At 49.4% G+C, this 16,445-nt stretch overlaps 2 protein-coding genes across 8 annotated transcripts in view; one reads left to right on the top strand and one right to left on the bottom strand.

The window, feature by feature from the left end:
• Nucleotides 1-9,960, top strand: part of CalpC (calpain C) — a 37,963-nt gene extending 28,003 nt beyond the window's left edge. For all 4 annotated transcript variants that reach the window (XM_011145181.3, XM_025307336.1, XM_025307335.1 and 1 more), the window contains exons 5-16: nt 5,459-5,645; nt 5,774-5,848; nt 6,042-6,211; nt 6,448-6,620; nt 6,801-6,895; nt 6,996-7,228; nt 8,096-8,265; nt 8,384-8,442; nt 8,716-8,863; nt 8,944-9,060; nt 9,338-9,396; nt 9,540-9,960. In XM_011145181.3, the coding sequence (XP_011143483.1) occupies nt 5,459-5,645; nt 5,774-5,848; nt 6,042-6,211; nt 6,448-6,620; nt 6,801-6,895; nt 6,996-7,228; nt 8,096-8,265; nt 8,384-8,442; nt 8,716-8,863; nt 8,944-9,060; nt 9,338-9,396; nt 9,540-9,566 (1,513 nt within the window). In that variant the 3' untranslated portion in view covers nt 9,567-9,960. The remainder of the gene's footprint in view (nt 1-5,458; nt 5,646-5,773; nt 5,849-6,041; nt 6,212-6,447; nt 6,621-6,800; nt 6,896-6,995; nt 7,229-8,095; nt 8,266-8,383; nt 8,443-8,715; nt 8,864-8,943; nt 9,061-9,337; nt 9,397-9,539) is intronic.
• Nucleotides 9,961-12,049: 2,089 nt separating this feature from the next.
• Nucleotides 12,050-16,445, bottom strand: part of LOC105185585 (dipeptidase 1) — a 135,175-nt gene continuing 130,779 nt past the window's right edge. For 3 of the 4 annotated variants that reach the window (XM_025307331.1, XM_025307332.1, XM_025307330.1), the window contains exon 8: nt 13,375-13,506. In XM_025307331.1, the coding sequence (XP_025163116.1) occupies nt 13,375-13,506 (132 nt within the window). Of the gene's footprint in view, nt 13,507-16,445 lie in introns of all 4 variants that reach the window. The other variant, XM_025307329.1, reaches the window with a different exon arrangement.

Below are 16,445 nucleotides of genomic sequence, written 5' to 3'. Positions count from 1 at the left end.
TGCGGTTATTACAGGCTTCCCTCCGACATTTCGTTTCCATTAACGAGCCTCAACGTAGCATTACGAGGAAAAGCGCGAAATTGACGGACACGCGGATTCCGCGCGCGCGCGGAGGTTCTCAACAGGTGTTCGTTCGGCCGCTCGAGCGGCTTGGCTCGACGACACTCGGGGCTCGACCCGAAAAGAAATCCGCCAGCTCGCCGAGAGATATTCGGTCGGTCGGCCTGGCCGCGCTCGCGCCGGACGTGCGTGCTTCCATACGCACGCACTCACGCAACGTTCGTGCGCGAGCGAGCGAGCGAGCGAGCGAGCGAGCGAGCGAACGAACGCGCTGCCAGCACAGGCTCCGATACTTTCACTCGGCAAGTAGTCGCGGCATCGCGCTGCTCGCCGCGCGGCAATGGATCGGAGGTCAGTGCACCGCTCTGACCACGCTCTCGTCGTTTCATGCTCGTATCCGCGAGCGCGAAACGGCCGCAAAAGCAGCGCGTCGATAATCCTGAGGAGGCGGGATGCACCATGCGCGCCGCGGCGAACGCGGCATGCGGCATGCAGTCGGCCGGCCGGCCGATTTTGCCCGTTCGACTCGATATCGCCGATCGCCGCGGCTATCTCGCTGTCCGCATGTTCGCAAAGTTCTGCGAGTCACCGCGCTCGCCAGGTAGATGCAGACAGGTAGAATAGGTAGGTGGGTAGGCTCGGTAGAGCGACAGAGAGACGCCGGAGAATCACTTTTCTCGATCTCGCCGCTTTCTACGCGACGGAGGAAGAGAGAGAGAGAGAGAGGGAGGGAGGGAAGGGGGAGAGACGTCGTTACGTAAGGGGAAAAATAGAGCGGCAGAACCGATAGCGTGACGCGCGCGTCAGTCCGAAAGGTCGTCGCTCGAAAAAAGGGAGGAAGGGAAAAAACAAGAGGCCGTAATCGCGGGCGAAGGAAAGTAAGAGAGAAAAAGAGAAGGAAGCAGGATGCGGAGGGAACAAAAAGGCTGACGATATCGTGAAATGCGCAATGGAACTCGTCCGGTTAGCGATACCCGGCGGAGATACCGACATGGCCGATAGTCACGTAACTGGTCGCCGGAACGTTCTCCCCCCTCCCCTCCCCTCAGGGCTGTTATTTTTAATAAGTATATCGCCCCTTTCGGTTTCTAGCCGCCGTCGGTTCGTTTATTCGCGTCACCCGTGGGCGTCGGCCGGTTCTAATATTTCAGTTTTTAATATTCCACTCACTCTCGCTCTCTCTCTCTCTCTCTTTTTCTCTTTACACGTGCTCTACTCACCGTAGATCCAGTGATCTTTTACATTTTTCATGCAGCATCAGAGAATTCTCATGCAGCTTTCATGTGGAGCCTTTGTGCGAGACTTTTTCTGTGCAATGTACGCTGGGGAGAAAATATTATTATTATTATTATTATTATACCGAAGGAAATGTGAATGTTGAGCTAAATGATCTCGCTAAATGAACCACGGTTGTTCTGCTCGACCTAACACTGGTTGGTCAACAAATCTCGCATAATAATGGCGTCTCCTTTGAATTTTCTCGACGTTTACGTGCAGAGAGACGGAAAATGACGATAAGAATATTATTTAGCTCTGAATTACGAAATGTAAAGGCTGTTAAATTTTGCGCATTCGCGGCGTGAGGGATATGGTAATGAAACACTCGTTGTCTCATTCGGAGGTCTCATTCATGTCAGGTCGAGAGAAAAGAAAAAAATAACTTCCAAAGAGACGATTTTGAAGAAATTTCCTCTCGTCTGCCGTTCGCTGTGCAAAATCACAGCAAAAGCTTTGCTTTCGATCGTTACATTCGCGCCCGACATCGCGCAATTGACCAGAGTTCGAGCGATCGAGCCCGAGGATACAACTTTCGTGCGGCCCAGCAAGAGCGACTTTCGCGACGAAGGCAGGAGGATTTCGCGCGATCCGCTCACGCGACGCAATCGTCCTCGAGGACGTCGCGGCGGGTACGACGTAACAAGTGCGCGGTAATACGCGCGGAAGACGATCGACGACGATGACGTGGGATGATTGGTAATGGAGCGAGGTAACGCGACAATGATGTTGCACATACATGCTCGCTCGCTCGCTCGCTCGCTCGCCCGCTCGCTCACTCGCGCTCCGTTAGACGAACGCGGAACGGAAGTGCATCAACGGCAACCGTCGAGTCACAAAGTGACAACGGGCGAGTTACCGCGGCACCGCGGTGTCCCGCAGCTTCGGTCGAAGGTGCGGTGACCTCCGGGGCTCCTCCGGGGGAGATCCTCGCGCAGGAGAGAGAACTCCGCGCGGCGGCATTGAGCGCGAAAGGCGGACGCTACTTTGGGCCGGCTGTTGCAGTCGTCGAGCAGCAATTAGCGGCGCTAACATCGCGACGATATGCATTTAAGATTTCCATCAAGCGGGAAGCTCTCGGGTTCTCGCGTTTTTGCATTTTGGATCAGTGGTTCTCAGCCAGGTGCGCTGCGATCTCTCGGACGCGCGTTTGAGATTTTATTTCGACGTGGCCGCTCCCGCCTTGTTGTTCCTCCTGCTTATTATCAGCGAGCGATTAATCACGCAGATAGTGCGAGGTCCGCGCGCCGATATTACACCCGGAAAAGCACGGGAAGGCGAGGAGGAAGCGACGGAGAGCCGGTCGACGAGGACACCGATCCAATTATACGCTCGGGATCTTCATCATCATCTTCTTCTTCTTCTTCTTCTTCTTCGTCTTCTTCTCTTCTGCTTCCTGCTGCTTGGGCGTTACGCGCGTCTTTCTTGAGAAAATACACGCCGGGTACACACTCGCGTCTCTCCGTGCGTTCGTGCGAGGACGATTACGGTCTTCGGATTGGCGTGAACCGCACGCGCGCGACAATAAAGAAAAGGCGTCGACAGTCGCCCGGGACGGGCGATGGGCCTGAGCGCTGCGCGAGGCCCCGTTATCTTCGGAATGCTGATTCCCGCAGGAACGGCACATGCACGGTAGAGATAATATCGAGTCCTACTCCCTTGATCCTGCACGTGAGTTCCGACAGGTTCGTCGAGCCGTGGCACTTTGTGACCTTCTTCTCTGCCGTCTCTCTCTCTCTCTCTCTCTCTCTCTCTCTCTCTCTCTCTCTCTCTCTCTCTCTCTCTCTCTCTCTCGTCGTCGTTCTTCCCTTCGCCCGCCTTTGCGTCGCCATAGGTCAGGAACGTCTTCGCCGCCGTAAAACGGCGATATCGCGATATTCCTCGCGTTTTCCACTCGACTGCCAGACGATGCCTCGGCCGCGACAACGAAGGGTTTCGTTATCGTTGGGCGGGAGAGGTTCGCTCTGTGCAATACCGTAAAGTGAAATTATGTTCCTCATTCTTCGTGTCTTCTCGCATGCGTTTTGCTCGCGGAGCACTCGCGTGTGTTCATTCGCGGATACCTCCGTGTGAGACTTCTCGATTATCGCCCGAGTATGCGGAACGATGGAAAAAGGTACGAGAGCTCTCTAACTGCGCGGTGCGCCGGTGAGTTGCTTTGTGTAAAGCTTCGCTGAGAACGAAATTAGCCGGAGATTTCTTGTGAAAATGTTCGAACCGGTTTCCATGCGTTTTTGTCAAAGTGATCTCAGTGGTGAGTAGAAACGCTGTCGATAAGAATTTGATTTGATTTTGTTTTTTTTATTCGTATCTTCTTTTCCAAGAGAGAGAGAGAGAGAGAGAGAGAGAGAGAGAGAGAGAGAGAAAGAGAGAGACGGCGTTATTCCTTAATAAATAAATAAATGAAACAATCTCGTGTCTTGACACGGTGACTTTTCAGAAAGCTGCCTCACTTTTTAAATTTCGGCGAAAGTTTTGACAGCAATCGAGGCAATCGAGTGTCTGAAGAGTCTGAGCAGAGTTCCGTTACAGGTAACAAATCGATAATGCGTGTGCCTGGAAAATTCTAGGGAGAACGCGCGATGAGATGATTGCATTTCTCGGGCACGAACGTCGCGGCAATTGCCGGCATCGGTTTGGCGGCGCGCGTTGTGTGTGTCGCGAGTTTTGAAGTGAAGAATTCCCACGAGGCGAGACCGAATATTGCGGCCGCTGCCTGCGAGCCGTGCCACCATATTTAGACGTGGCCTCATCGGAGATTGATTTGATGAAAGCGCTGTCTGTGCAGTTCGCAATAGCGCATAGCGCACCGGTGTGTCGTAGCGTCGAGAGGTCGTAGGTGAAAAAAATCCGAGCCGTCCGCTTTCCCTCGTCTCTGGGCGAGCGCGATTAAGAAAGTCCACGCCGCGTTTTCTCCGGTGCCCCCGCTAATGCGCGCCGCTGATGAGAAAACGTCGATTGATCTCGCCGTCTCGCGATGAGCCCGCGGCTGATGAACGATGGCAATTTCATTATGATTAAGTCGCGACGTTCATTACACGAGATCGCCGCGCGTTTAGCCTGTTTATTTGCCTGATTATTTGTTAGCGCATCCTGGGTGGTCCCTGTTAACGCTATCACGCGATTGACTCGAGCACTCTTCCACGTTGTGTCATTTTTTTTACGTAACCGTGGGAAACACAGTTTCAGTTGCTCTAGATGGACGTAGAGAGAGAGAGAGAGAGAGAGAGAGAGAGAGAGAGAGAGAGAGAGAGAGAGAGAGAGAGAGAGAGAGAGAGAGAGAGAGAGCAATTATCGTTGCCGTTCGCATGCGTAACGTTGATCACGTGAACGCGTCAAGTGAAATTCAGGGGGATCGGATAAAGATGAGCTTGAAGCGAGAGTGTAATGGCCGCGATGAGTGTAATAAAATATAATCTTCATGTATAAAAAAAGTATCATGGAGCGTTTAGCCGCGCATCGGAAGGCGCGAGCGACGCGGGAAAGCGCCGCATTTCGCTTCGCCGACGATGGAGTCCGCGCGGCGTCCAAGCGACAAACGATCGTCGCCAAGCACCTCATCTCCTCTAATGGGAAAATTATAAAAGCGTGCGAACGCCCCCGGGAGATCTTCCGAATCAGACTGATTCACTGTTTGCGCGCGCGCGCGCGATGTCGGAAAGTAAATTAGCGAAGTACGCGTATCCGCAGTTTTGATCAAATAAGTCGCAAGTTTCTTCAAAGCCACTTCGCCGCTCTTCTTACGCCACCTTTCTCCTGCGCGTCACACACGTGTGACGCCGGTAGCGAACGTGTTAACGCTACGGAACTGCCGACGATTTACGACCTATTTCTATCGGAGCGCGCTTGGAACGGCGGCTTTTTGAAGCGCATGAATAATGCAAGCGAGAAAATGATGATTTCTCTTGGTTTCGTTCAACGAAAATGCAAAATTCACGGTCATGCGTCTCTGCAAGTTTTCGAGGGGATCAGAAGCCGGCCGGTTGAAAACGCTCGCTTGTATTTATTCTTCAGCTCGTCGGAATATATTGTGCTCTTGTGACGACCACTTCGGCGACCGTTCGAGAGGCGCCTGTCGATGCGAGGAGAAACTAATAATCTCGCTGTGATCAATTGTGTTTAGACTTCACGGCTCTTACGAGGCGCTCAAGTACGGCACACTGTTGGACGGTTTGTCCGATCTCACGGGCGGCATCACCGAGAGCATCGCGATTCGCCAGGACCCCACGGCGTGCGGACGCGCGCTTGCGAAACTTTTGGACATGACGTCCCTCATCACTTGTACAGTAAACAACAATCAGCAGCAACAGGTAGACCATCACCGGCGACCTCGCGGATATGAAATTTCACCGTTTCTTTCGGCTGTCTCACATTTACCCGCGTGTTTTTCTTTCTCTCTCTCTCTCTCTCTCTCTCTCTCCCTCTCTCTCTCTCCTAGATACGTGCCAGCACAGAGAAGCTCGCCAATGGCATACAAATGGGAATCAATTACAGGCTGTACGCGATCGAGAGGGTCAGTATATCGATAGCTTGTTGCACGCGTCTGCAGTCGGCCAGTTGCGGTTCAACTGTCCTCGAGCTTCGCTTGAAAAGACCTAAACCGCAACTGGAAGATGCTAATGGCGTCTTACGCATGCATGCGTCATGCCAGTCGCAAGAGCAACGGGAATGACGCAACGGAAGGGTGACATTCGGCTTGACCGCAGGTGGAAACTTTTGGCGGGGAGGCGGTGCAATTGGTGAAACTGAGGAACCCTCTCGGACCCGGTGGAGAATATGTGGGCGCTTGGGCGAGAGGCGGCCTCGAGTGGGACGAAGTGCCGGCGATGGAGAGGGAGCGGTTAGCCGTGAGGAACATGGCCGAGGGCGAATTTTGGTAAGCTTCGGTGAGAGAGAGAGGTGTTGGTGTATAATTTTCGAGAAGTTTCCCTCGGGGGTATTATACATATGCGGCGCGTGTTGATCGGTCGAAGAAGAAAGATCGGAAGATCTCCGGATGTCGTTGAACAAACTTAACGATGAATATGCAATACGCGTTAATTCGCGTCGCCGCGAGATCGCGGACATCGCGAAACGTTTTGATTGCACGCTCTGTTGTTGCGGTTCCCACAGGATATCGTACTCCGATTTCGTTAAGACGTTTACTCACCTGGAAGTTGTGCACCTAGACGCCGAAACTTCGAGAGACGAGCCGTCGTTGCACAGTAAACACACTTGGCAGATGAAATTGTATCAGGGAAGTTGGAGAAGAGGCGTCACCGCGGGAGGATGTCGGAATAATCAAGGTTCGATTATTGCGTTACTCTCGTAGCGGCACATTTTGTGCCGCACTTGAAGGAACGACCTCAAGTACCGAAAGTTCGTTATCGCAGACAGAAGTTCGATCTTGAGTATCACCTAAATCAAACGAGTTGCCTGGGATGAACGATAACGAGCGTGCTCTGTTGTTTCTGTTCTTTTCCTAGAAACCTTCCACATAAACCCGCAGCTGCATCTGATTCTCAGCGAGATGGAAGAGGTGATCGTGTCGTTGAATCAGCATTCCATCATGGAGCCGAAAGTGAGGATCGTTTGTTCAGCCAAGTCGCTCTAGCACGCACGACGTGTGCCTCCCGTCGAATTGACTCGTCGCACTTTCGTCGTTTTCCTTTTGCCCTCAGGTGATCGGTTTCACGGCGTACACCCTGCCGAAGAACAGCACCGAGTCGATAAATAAGCAGTTCTTCAAGAAAAACAAGTCCTTAGTTAACTCGCAATACACGAACAGTCGGCAGGTGAGCCACAGGTGTCAGCTCGAGCAGGGTGGTTACCTGTTGGTACCTACGACCTTCGAGCCGACTCAAGAAACGAGTTTCACGTTACGGGTCTACAGCAGTAAGCCTCTAAAACTCAAGTAGGTATACGCGCGCATTTACCGGTGTCATAATACGAACGGCACAAAGGATCGCATGGCCGCCTCCGCGCGGTGCTGCGTTTAATGCATGGGGCATACATTAGCTCACGCGAGGGTAGGATTATACGACTCATCCGCCTTCAGCCGCACTTTTAACGTCTTCCCCCGGCCGTATTTCACGGGACGCATCCAGCAACCGCGGCCCAAAGCATACGCCCTTTCGTCGTCGGCGCGGCACGGTATATTGAAAGTTTTATCGCGACATGATTTGTGCTGCCTTTGTTCAAACGCACGCGCGCGCGCTCGTGATCGATACGTATCGCCGCTTTGTCCCTCCGTTATTGAGGGTTTCCTTCGTCATGTGCGCGAAATGTACGAAATCACGTGTTATCTCATATGACCTTCGTGACATCAGCAGTCGTAACACGCATCGATACTTTTATAAAGTATACTTTGAATCCCCTTGACACTTTTTTATTTGTTGTGTGGCAAATTTATTACCTCACGAAAAGACGAGAGAGATTCGAGCGATTGAAGGAAAGATATACGCTCTTTTCAACGTGTAAAGGACATGCATTACAAAGTCTCGGCGTATTACGTGAGAGAGAGAGTTTTGATAGATTATATCTCTGGAAATGATAAAAATAGGTAAGGAAACTATTTTGTCTTTTTCTTTTTCTTTTTTTTTCTTGACAAGACGTGGGACAAAATAATAAACACGACTTATTTTTGGGACGGGGCGATGATAATTGTGCGAAGTATCCTGCGGTATCCGAAGTGTCGTCATCACATTATGTTCCCGCGGTTCTCCGTTATCGAATCTTTGCGAGACGAGCGAGAAAGTGCACGTCAACGTTAACGTTTCAGGCTGCTGGACACTCCGCCGTCGTTAATGAAATCGGCAATCGTGAAGGCGCCTCCTCTGGAAGGAAAAGGTTTCTCCCAATACGAAGCGGTGTTTCTACAGCTCGCCGACGAGCACAGGACCGTAAACGCCTTCGAGTTGCAGGAGCTCTTGGAGGCTTGTTTACCGAATGGTACGAGACGCGAGACGCTTCTCCGTCGTAAAATACGTAGACGGTCTCATCGAGTCGAGCGCGGGACTCGAGAAACGTCGGCTCGATCTAACCGCTCGCTTTTCTCTTCAATTTGCAGATTACATCAAAAGCTGCGCCTGCATGGAGGTCTGCCGGCAAGTAGTGCTCACCATGGACGTATCCTTCGAATGAAACTTTCATTTCCCGATATAAGACATCGATCTCGCTTCATTACATCCGCCTACGCTTTCTTCGTATATGTATTTAGATTTCGCCTCGCTACTTACCTACCTCCTACCTCCGTCTGTTTTCACCCGCCGAGTATTTATCTGAAGTTTCCCAATCGCAAAGTGTTTCTTCGATTTCTTCGTCGATGCGTTGAGAGAGCGAGCGAGCACGCGCGCGCGATGAGCGATATTTTCCTTACATCGGGGTCGCATCGATAAACAGAGCTCCGGGAGCGGTCGTCTGAAGTTCAACGACTTCAAGGATCTTATGTGCAGTTTAAAGTACTGGCAAGCCGCTTTTAAGAACCACACGAAGGAGAAGACAGGTATACTCAAGGCGGAGAGACTGCGGGACGCCTTGCTGGAAGTTGGTACGTAGAAGAAACCGCAGTACAGCGACGGAGCGAAGCGGACGTCCCGTTCTGTCGTCTGACCGAAACTTTTGTCACAGGTTTCCAATTAAACACAGACGTACTGTCGATCTTGATTCTGCGATACATGAGGAAAGACGGGACTCTCCGATTCGGCGACTTTGTCTCGGCGATATTGCACCTGAGCGACGCATTCGGTAAGCTTGTCGCGCGAGATCTCAATCTCTCGATTCGTTTCCACGCGACGAACGATGATTGCGGGAATTGTCGTTCGTTGGGAAAAATTGCAAATAACCGTCTCTAAGCGAAAGAGGAAAAGTCAAACGTCGTAGGAAATTAAAAATGCACATATTACTATCGGTCGCCGAAATAGACACATTTATGTAATCTTGCGAAGATAATTTAAACGATTAATTACGCAATTGAATCACTTGAAAAATAGTCAGTCGTTAATCATCTTTCCGATGTGCTCAGGTATATTCGAGAGCAAGGATCCTCTGCAGAACGGGACCATAAAGTTGAGCTTGTCGGAGGTGCGTGAGTTTTAAGTTATTATTTTGGCTATTGAAATAAGTTATTTTGGCATCGGCAACACTGATGTGCTCGCTGCCGCGATCGCAAAATGGCACGCGTGCGTCGAGAGGGATTGCTCTGTAATCGCGGATTTTCTTTGCAGTGGTTGAGATCATCCCTGATGTGCTGAGAGAGCGTCAGTCAAACGCGAAACCCATACGTGTACCTTGAATCGTCTCTGTAAATACAACATCTCGTTTTTCTATCTCGACTCTCTAGCTGTAAGTTTTAGCCATATTAACGATACTAGCGCGCGACCCCGTCCATCGTTCTCGCACTGTGTAAAATAATGTCATTGTTTTTTACATTACCGCGCTCTTTTACCCGTCGTCGGATCATCGTTCGCCCTTGTGTAAAATTACGACTAAGGAGCTATGTACGATACGTTGTTTGTGTAAGCATATCGCACTGGACAATAAAATTAAGTTTATTTTGTATAGTTCCTGAATATATACCTTCCATCGGATACGCTCTTGACGCGCACACATGTAACTCGTGCAGATTCAATAAAGATGTCAACTGTATTCCCAACGTATAATTAAATTAGGAACAACACGGGAACGCGCACCTGTATCCAGGCGGTACGTAAGACCCAGTCTGCTCGCTGCCCAGAATTGTAAATTGGCGTTATCGAAAGCAGGCAGACGGACGGTATATTGTAGCCGTCGTCGCGTCGTGGCTACGTCCGTCTACGCAGAGCTCCGCAAATTGTGACAATACTTGTAACGCTAATTAAGACTAATTAACACATAAGACTTGTAACGCTAATTAAGACATAAGTCTTCCACTTCGGACTAGGCTAGACACTTCGGCTCAAGCGCGGCCGCATACTTTTGTCTCGTGATTGTTGCTTTTCAGGAGGAACTCAGCGTTCCTCCTGAAAACGTCGAACGCAACGGTAATAGCGCATAAGTGCACTTCACCGTGTATATTATTGAGTCGCTGATTTTTCCGAAAACTAACAGTCATGATGAGGAAATACGTCCGAGCCGAAATAGTTTAACCGGAAGTCAAAGGCGATATCGGACTCCTTTTGAAACGACCGGAATACTTTTTTCTTTCCGATGCGATGCGGAACGCAGCAGATGTTCAACGTGGGAACTTCATTTTGGGGAATTTTTCAGAAACCGATCCTCTCATTGGATCGTCAGTCGCGTTCCGAGCTGCGTTCGAAAAAGAAAAGTGTTCCAGCCGTTTTGAAAGTCAGCGTATTCACTTGCGTATCGGAAGGGGGATGGAACGCAGCGGCGAGAGGGTTGTACAATAGAAACATTTATTCATAGAATTCGTTCGAGAGATACAACGGAACTTTTTTGATATCCTATAATTTACCGCCTACTCCCGACTCGTCGGAGTGAGGCGTAATCCGCGCAGACTGATTGATTTCTCGCTCCGCAGCGGCCGACCGCTCGGCAGCCCGGACCTCGCTCGGATCGTGGCTTTCATCCGGCGCGGATTACGTAATAAGTGCACACGAGACACAGATAGGTGGACGGCGATATGTGAAAATTACCAGGAGCAAGTCGCGACGCGAAAATACCACGTCCGTACCCCGCCGGGTCTCGGTCGTTCCAGGCAATCTCAAATGTCCCGTCGAAGACTTTAGATGATGATGCTTTGATCAAGGAGACGATATCAGGCGATAGATCGCACCCGGTATAATGCGTCGGAAAACACGTAGCCGATCGCGTTAAGTCCTCTTGCGTCGACACCTGTGTCGCTGCGAGCAACGTTTGACGGACTTGACCCCGAGCGTAGTCTCTCTTCGCGAAATGGAGAGAGGCAGGGAGAGAGAGAGAGAGAGAGAGAGAGAGAGGGAGAGAGAGAGAGAGAGAGAGAGAGAGAGAGAGAGAGAGAGAGAGAGAGAGAGAGAGAGAGAGAGAATGAGTGAGTGAGTGAAAGAGAAAAACTCGTGCAAAACTAGACCGGCTTCTGTTGTACAAAATACGCGCGCAGTTCCTCGTCATTTTGCGGCTTTGATATGTGCGAGTTTGGGTTTAACAATCCGGCGCGTCCGTCCACCGGCGACCTCGATCGCTCGGGATGATTGCGTTTTCATGGATTCTTTTGGCACCTCTACGCTTTTCAGAAAACTGTCGGGGAAATTATATAACGCTAATACATCGATGTGCCTCGATCGTCGCTGAATGACAGTCTCGTTTCAACCGTGCGCCTACGTAATCAATTATTCATTCGCGGAAATTACGTTCCAAGAGTGAGAGAGAGAGGAAGAGAGAGAGAGAGAGAGAGAGAGAGAGAGAGAGAGAGAGAGAGAGAGAGAGAGAGAGAGAGAGAGAGAGAGAGAGAGAAACTTCAGGATCTGATGAGTTTTCTTTGTTTCGGGTAATTTTCGCGTACGCTGCTCGTAGAAACACGAGCGTCGATGTTGTATCGCTTCTACATTCATTTTGAGACACTCATTTTTTTGCTCTTTTTTTTATAGGAAACGTGCTTTCGTCGGTGCAATGAAGGGAAGGAAGACGTTCAAAGGTATACAGCCGGGGTTCATAGTTTCACACACATATTACGATCGTTTCCAAGAGAGGAAGACGTCCAAGTTTCGAAACAGTCTCTTCCTTTCGTCGCGCGGATATCGGATGGCGCGCTTCGCTGTTTTTTTTTTTTATCGCTTAGATATTTACATGCTGGCGAAAGATCACGCTTGCGGCGTGATAGCAGAGGCGGCGGTGCCCGAGAGAGGCAGACAACCGCACACAGTCAGCCTCCCGCGGCAATGCACCCGCCGGGATCTTATCGAGTAGAAAAAGTCTGTCTGCGTATTAACGCGGGTAAATATCGCGGCGACGAGCGGATTATTCCGCGTGACTCGTGAGCGTAAATTGCTTGTGAACTCGAAGAATTCTACCCGCCGGGCCAGACTCCGGCTCGTGCTTCGCAATAAGCTCGGTGTGTTGTCGCGCCAAGAGGAAGTGATTCTCCGGCTGTTTTACTCACGCTCATCAGCGGATACCGGAAGCCGGTGAGCATCAAGCAGCAGCAACGTCTCACGTCGACGTTGAAATTCCGCCACTCGGCGATGTAAGTGTAAAGCCCGTTCTACATTAGTCACGCAAGACACAGAACGCACGCAAGTCGCAAGTCGTAGAAATTCACCGCCGATCACGGTCGAATGTTAAGAGAATATTCGACTGTGATTGGTGGAATTCCAATTCGACTTGCGACTTGCGTTCTGTGCGTCTTGCGTGACTAATGTAGAACGGGCTTAACGCAACACTCGCGTTGCACACTCGCGGACGATCGGCGCTCGTGCGTCTGCAATTCTCTTCCGCGACTTTTCTTCTTCTCGGAACGTACTCCAATCGCTTCTCTACCGAGCTTCGATCCTCCGAGCGAGCAAGATTTCGGTGCTTTCTGAGATTCACGCGACAAAATCGCGGGACGATCCTGCTGCGGATGCGATCGGCTACAGATCCGCCGCCGAGTGGAGAAATTGCAGCACGGACGCGACGGTCGCCGCCACTCGATATCGTTCACCGAGAACGAGATACTGAAAGATTTCGCATCTCGAGCCTCTGCTGACGGTGTCCTAATTATTCCGTCGACGACGCATCTCGGTATAACGTTGCATGCAAACGCTCCCGCGGGAGAGGTGAAACGCAAATCGATAGAATGTCGCTCGTCGCCTACGTGAAACGGGCTATCGGGAGGTAGGTTTATTTTGAGCCTTCGCAAACGTCGACGTTTAATTGAGCTTTCGCGAGCGTGCAGGCCGCGGTAATTGAGATAATTGAATTTTCGCCCCGAGTCGCCTCGAGTCGCCTCGAGTCGCCGGCGACGGCGACGGCGACGGCGACGGCGACGGCGGCGGGTATCCGGCTTGTCTCCCGGCCGTGGCCGTTGCGCCCGCGGAACGTAATGCCGTGCGGGTGTAAGATTAATTTGCATGTCGCCGGGCGCAGTGCGTACAGTCCGATCGATCAGACTTCCGTGACCCTTTGAACGGAATTAATATCCAGGGCGCAGTTGCCGACCGTGTCCGGCGAGTCTGGAAGGTACTCCTCGGACGGCGTAATTCCCGCTGTCCTCATGTCGTCCCGCACGCGCTCTACCTGGTGCAACAGTATTAACGTTAAATTATCGTGCTCGGGGCAGCGGTCGCGAAAGATCACGACCGAGAAGAATCGCTTTCGCTCGGTCGTTGCGGAGCAAACGAGACAACAAGGGACAACGCTGCGCTCACTCGCTCGCGTACCGATCATCGCCGGCTTGTTGTTCTCTTCTACGCATTAACGATCGCCGGAAACTTGGACATTCATGTGTAACGAGTCTTATGTACATACGAGGTTTGATCAAAAAGTAAGGAGAACTTTTGAAATTGCGCGCGTTGTATCTTGTCTGTTCAGGTGGTTCTTTTTTGGTGCGTTGGTAGCACTACCACAGTGACGTGTGTGTCAATTTTCAGGCAGCTGCGACGCTTAGTTTCAGTTCGGTTCAGTTCAATATATGGCTCCGGACAAATTGGGGTACGTCCACACGCCATTCTCCAGATCGGTTCGATATACGGGCTTTATATAACTTGGCTGGTGACTTTGAGAAATCTAGCTATCTCTGCAAATATAGGGTATATTGTCGATGTAAAAGGCGGTTTCATGCAAGTTGCTTGCGACGCTTAGTTTGTGTCAGGGATGCCGATTGTTTGTCCAAACGGATCGATTTAAAGATCGATTCGAATCACGAAGGAAAAGATCGATCTTAAAAGAATCGGTTTGTAAAGAATCGATTTCAGAAAATCGATTTGAATCGGTATGCGTGTAAAGTGAACCGCTCATTAAAGTATACAATCTGTCAAATTTCTACACTCTAAAGTGGACCTCGTGTAATTCATATAAAGTTTAATATGAATTAAAGAAATTAAACAGATAGAACCACAACAAGATGGAAAAAGATCTTTAGATCTTTGTGCCAAGGATTTAATTGGTTTGATTAAACATCAATCAAGGGTTTGTTTTTAAACGTTATTAAATAAGAAATCATGTTTACTGTTATATGCATATATATATATATGTATATATTGAGTTGGCAACTAAGTGATTGCGAATTTTGTCGACAGATGGATTTTACACTTTCTTTTGTTTCGTTAACGTGTTCAAAGTACCTAACCTATATTTTTTTCTTATTGTTTGGACTTCTACCTTTCATTTAGTACAAAAATTATATCGATTAGTTGTTTAGTTTTGTTTTTATCCCAATTTAAAAATGGAAGAGCAAGACGTGCACTTCAGATATATTTTATTGTATTATTTCCGTAAAGGCAAGAACGCATCGCAAGCACACAAGAAGTTATGTGCCGTATATGGGAATGAAGCCTTGAAAGAAAGGCAGTGTCAAGATTGGTTTGCCAGATTTCGTTCTGGTGATTTTTCATTGAAAAATGCTCAACGATCTGGCCGTCCAGTTGAAGTCGATGAGACTCATATCAAGGCCATTATCGATTCAGATCGTCATAGCACAACACGTGATATTGCAGAGAAGCTCAATGTATCGCATACATGCGTTGAAAAAAATTTAAAAAAGCAAATTAAAAATTCTGAATTTTCATTCTTATTTAAAATCCGCAATCACTTAGTTGCCAACCCAATAATATATACTATTATATGGAGTGGCTGTGATTGGTTCGCGCGTTCCGTTCCGGTGAAAATTTTCGTCCGTGGGACATTGGTCGAAAGGCAACGTAATGTGCATCGTGCAGCCATTAAAATATTACAACTAAAAAGAATTAAAGAAAAAAAAACTATTACTAGTAGAAACTGAGAAAATCGTGTTGGCGATTGTCAGAATTTACAGATCGATCCTTGAACCGATTCAGTTCCAGAAAATCGATTTAAAATCGGCATTCCTAACTCGTGTTTGGCGAGCGAATGAGCAAGACACGTACTTCAGGGTGTTCTTTCAGGGCGATTTTTTGCGTGGCGGAATCAGTCGGATCAGAGAATTTGTCTGAAATTTTGTGTTAAAAACGGAATTAAGTGCAGCGAAGCGTTCAAAATGTTAAAGACGATACTATGTCGCAACCACAAGTTTATAAATGGCGCAAACGCTTTCAGAAAGGCCGAGAAGACATGGAAGATGACGCGAGGTCTGGACGTCCTAGCAAGTCCACAGCAAGTGATGCAAACGTGGAAAAAGTTTAAGAGATTGTGCTTGCTAATAGAAAAATCACCATTAGAGAGGTTGCTGAAGAAATAGGAATCTCATACGGCTCATGCGAAGCGATTTTTACTAATGTCTTGAACACGAAACGAGTGGCAGCAGAATCTGCTCCGAAGCTGCAGAATTTTCCAGAAAAACAGCATCGCGTAATCATCGCAAGAGCACCTTATTCTCCAGACATGGCCCCATGTGACTTTTTCCAATTTCCCAAACTCAAAAGGACACTCAAAGGACAACGTTTTTCAACAATAGGTGAGATCAAGGCGAAATCACAGATCCAGCTGACGACGATCCACCTAAAGCGAGGCGTTCCACCGGTGTTTCTCAAACTGGAAACTACCCTGGCATATAAATGTACAATATCACATGGGGACTACTTTGAAGGAGACGGGGATAAACATTGAAGATTAAATAAATACTTTCCGAGAAAAATAAAAATTCTCCTTACTTTTTGATCAAACCTCGTACTCGTTCAGCACGTCCGTCGCCATGATGGTCAGCGGCGATCGGCGTCTCCTGATATTCCCGCGTCTCATTAACTTGCCCTGCGGGACTTGAGCGGGGCAACGACAAGTCAAATACGTGGCTGACAGAGGGCTAATGAAACGAGTCAATGGACATGCATCGCGAGTCGCGTTTATTCACCGTATCTTTGGCGCGATTCAAAAGCTGAGTCGAGCATAATCAGCAGGGCGAGCGGCAACTGTGCGAGCTGTCGCGTCATTCGCGATAAGTGGTAAAAGCAGCAGCATGCGATAAATATGAGGCAACGCATCGGGCCGATATCGGGCCGTAATGTAAAAATTCGCACATGCAAAAGGATGAAATAAAAAAGAAA

This window comes from Harpegnathos saltator, unplaced genomic scaffold (genome assembly GCF_003227715.2).
Source record: "Harpegnathos saltator strain DR-91 unplaced genomic scaffold, Hsal_v8.6 scaffold845, whole genome shotgun sequence".
Classification (NCBI taxonomy): Eukaryota; Metazoa; Arthropoda; class Insecta; order Hymenoptera; family Formicidae; genus Harpegnathos; species Harpegnathos saltator.
Note: the sequence above shows the minus strand (reverse complement) of the source record. Positions and strands in the feature narration are given on the sequence as shown.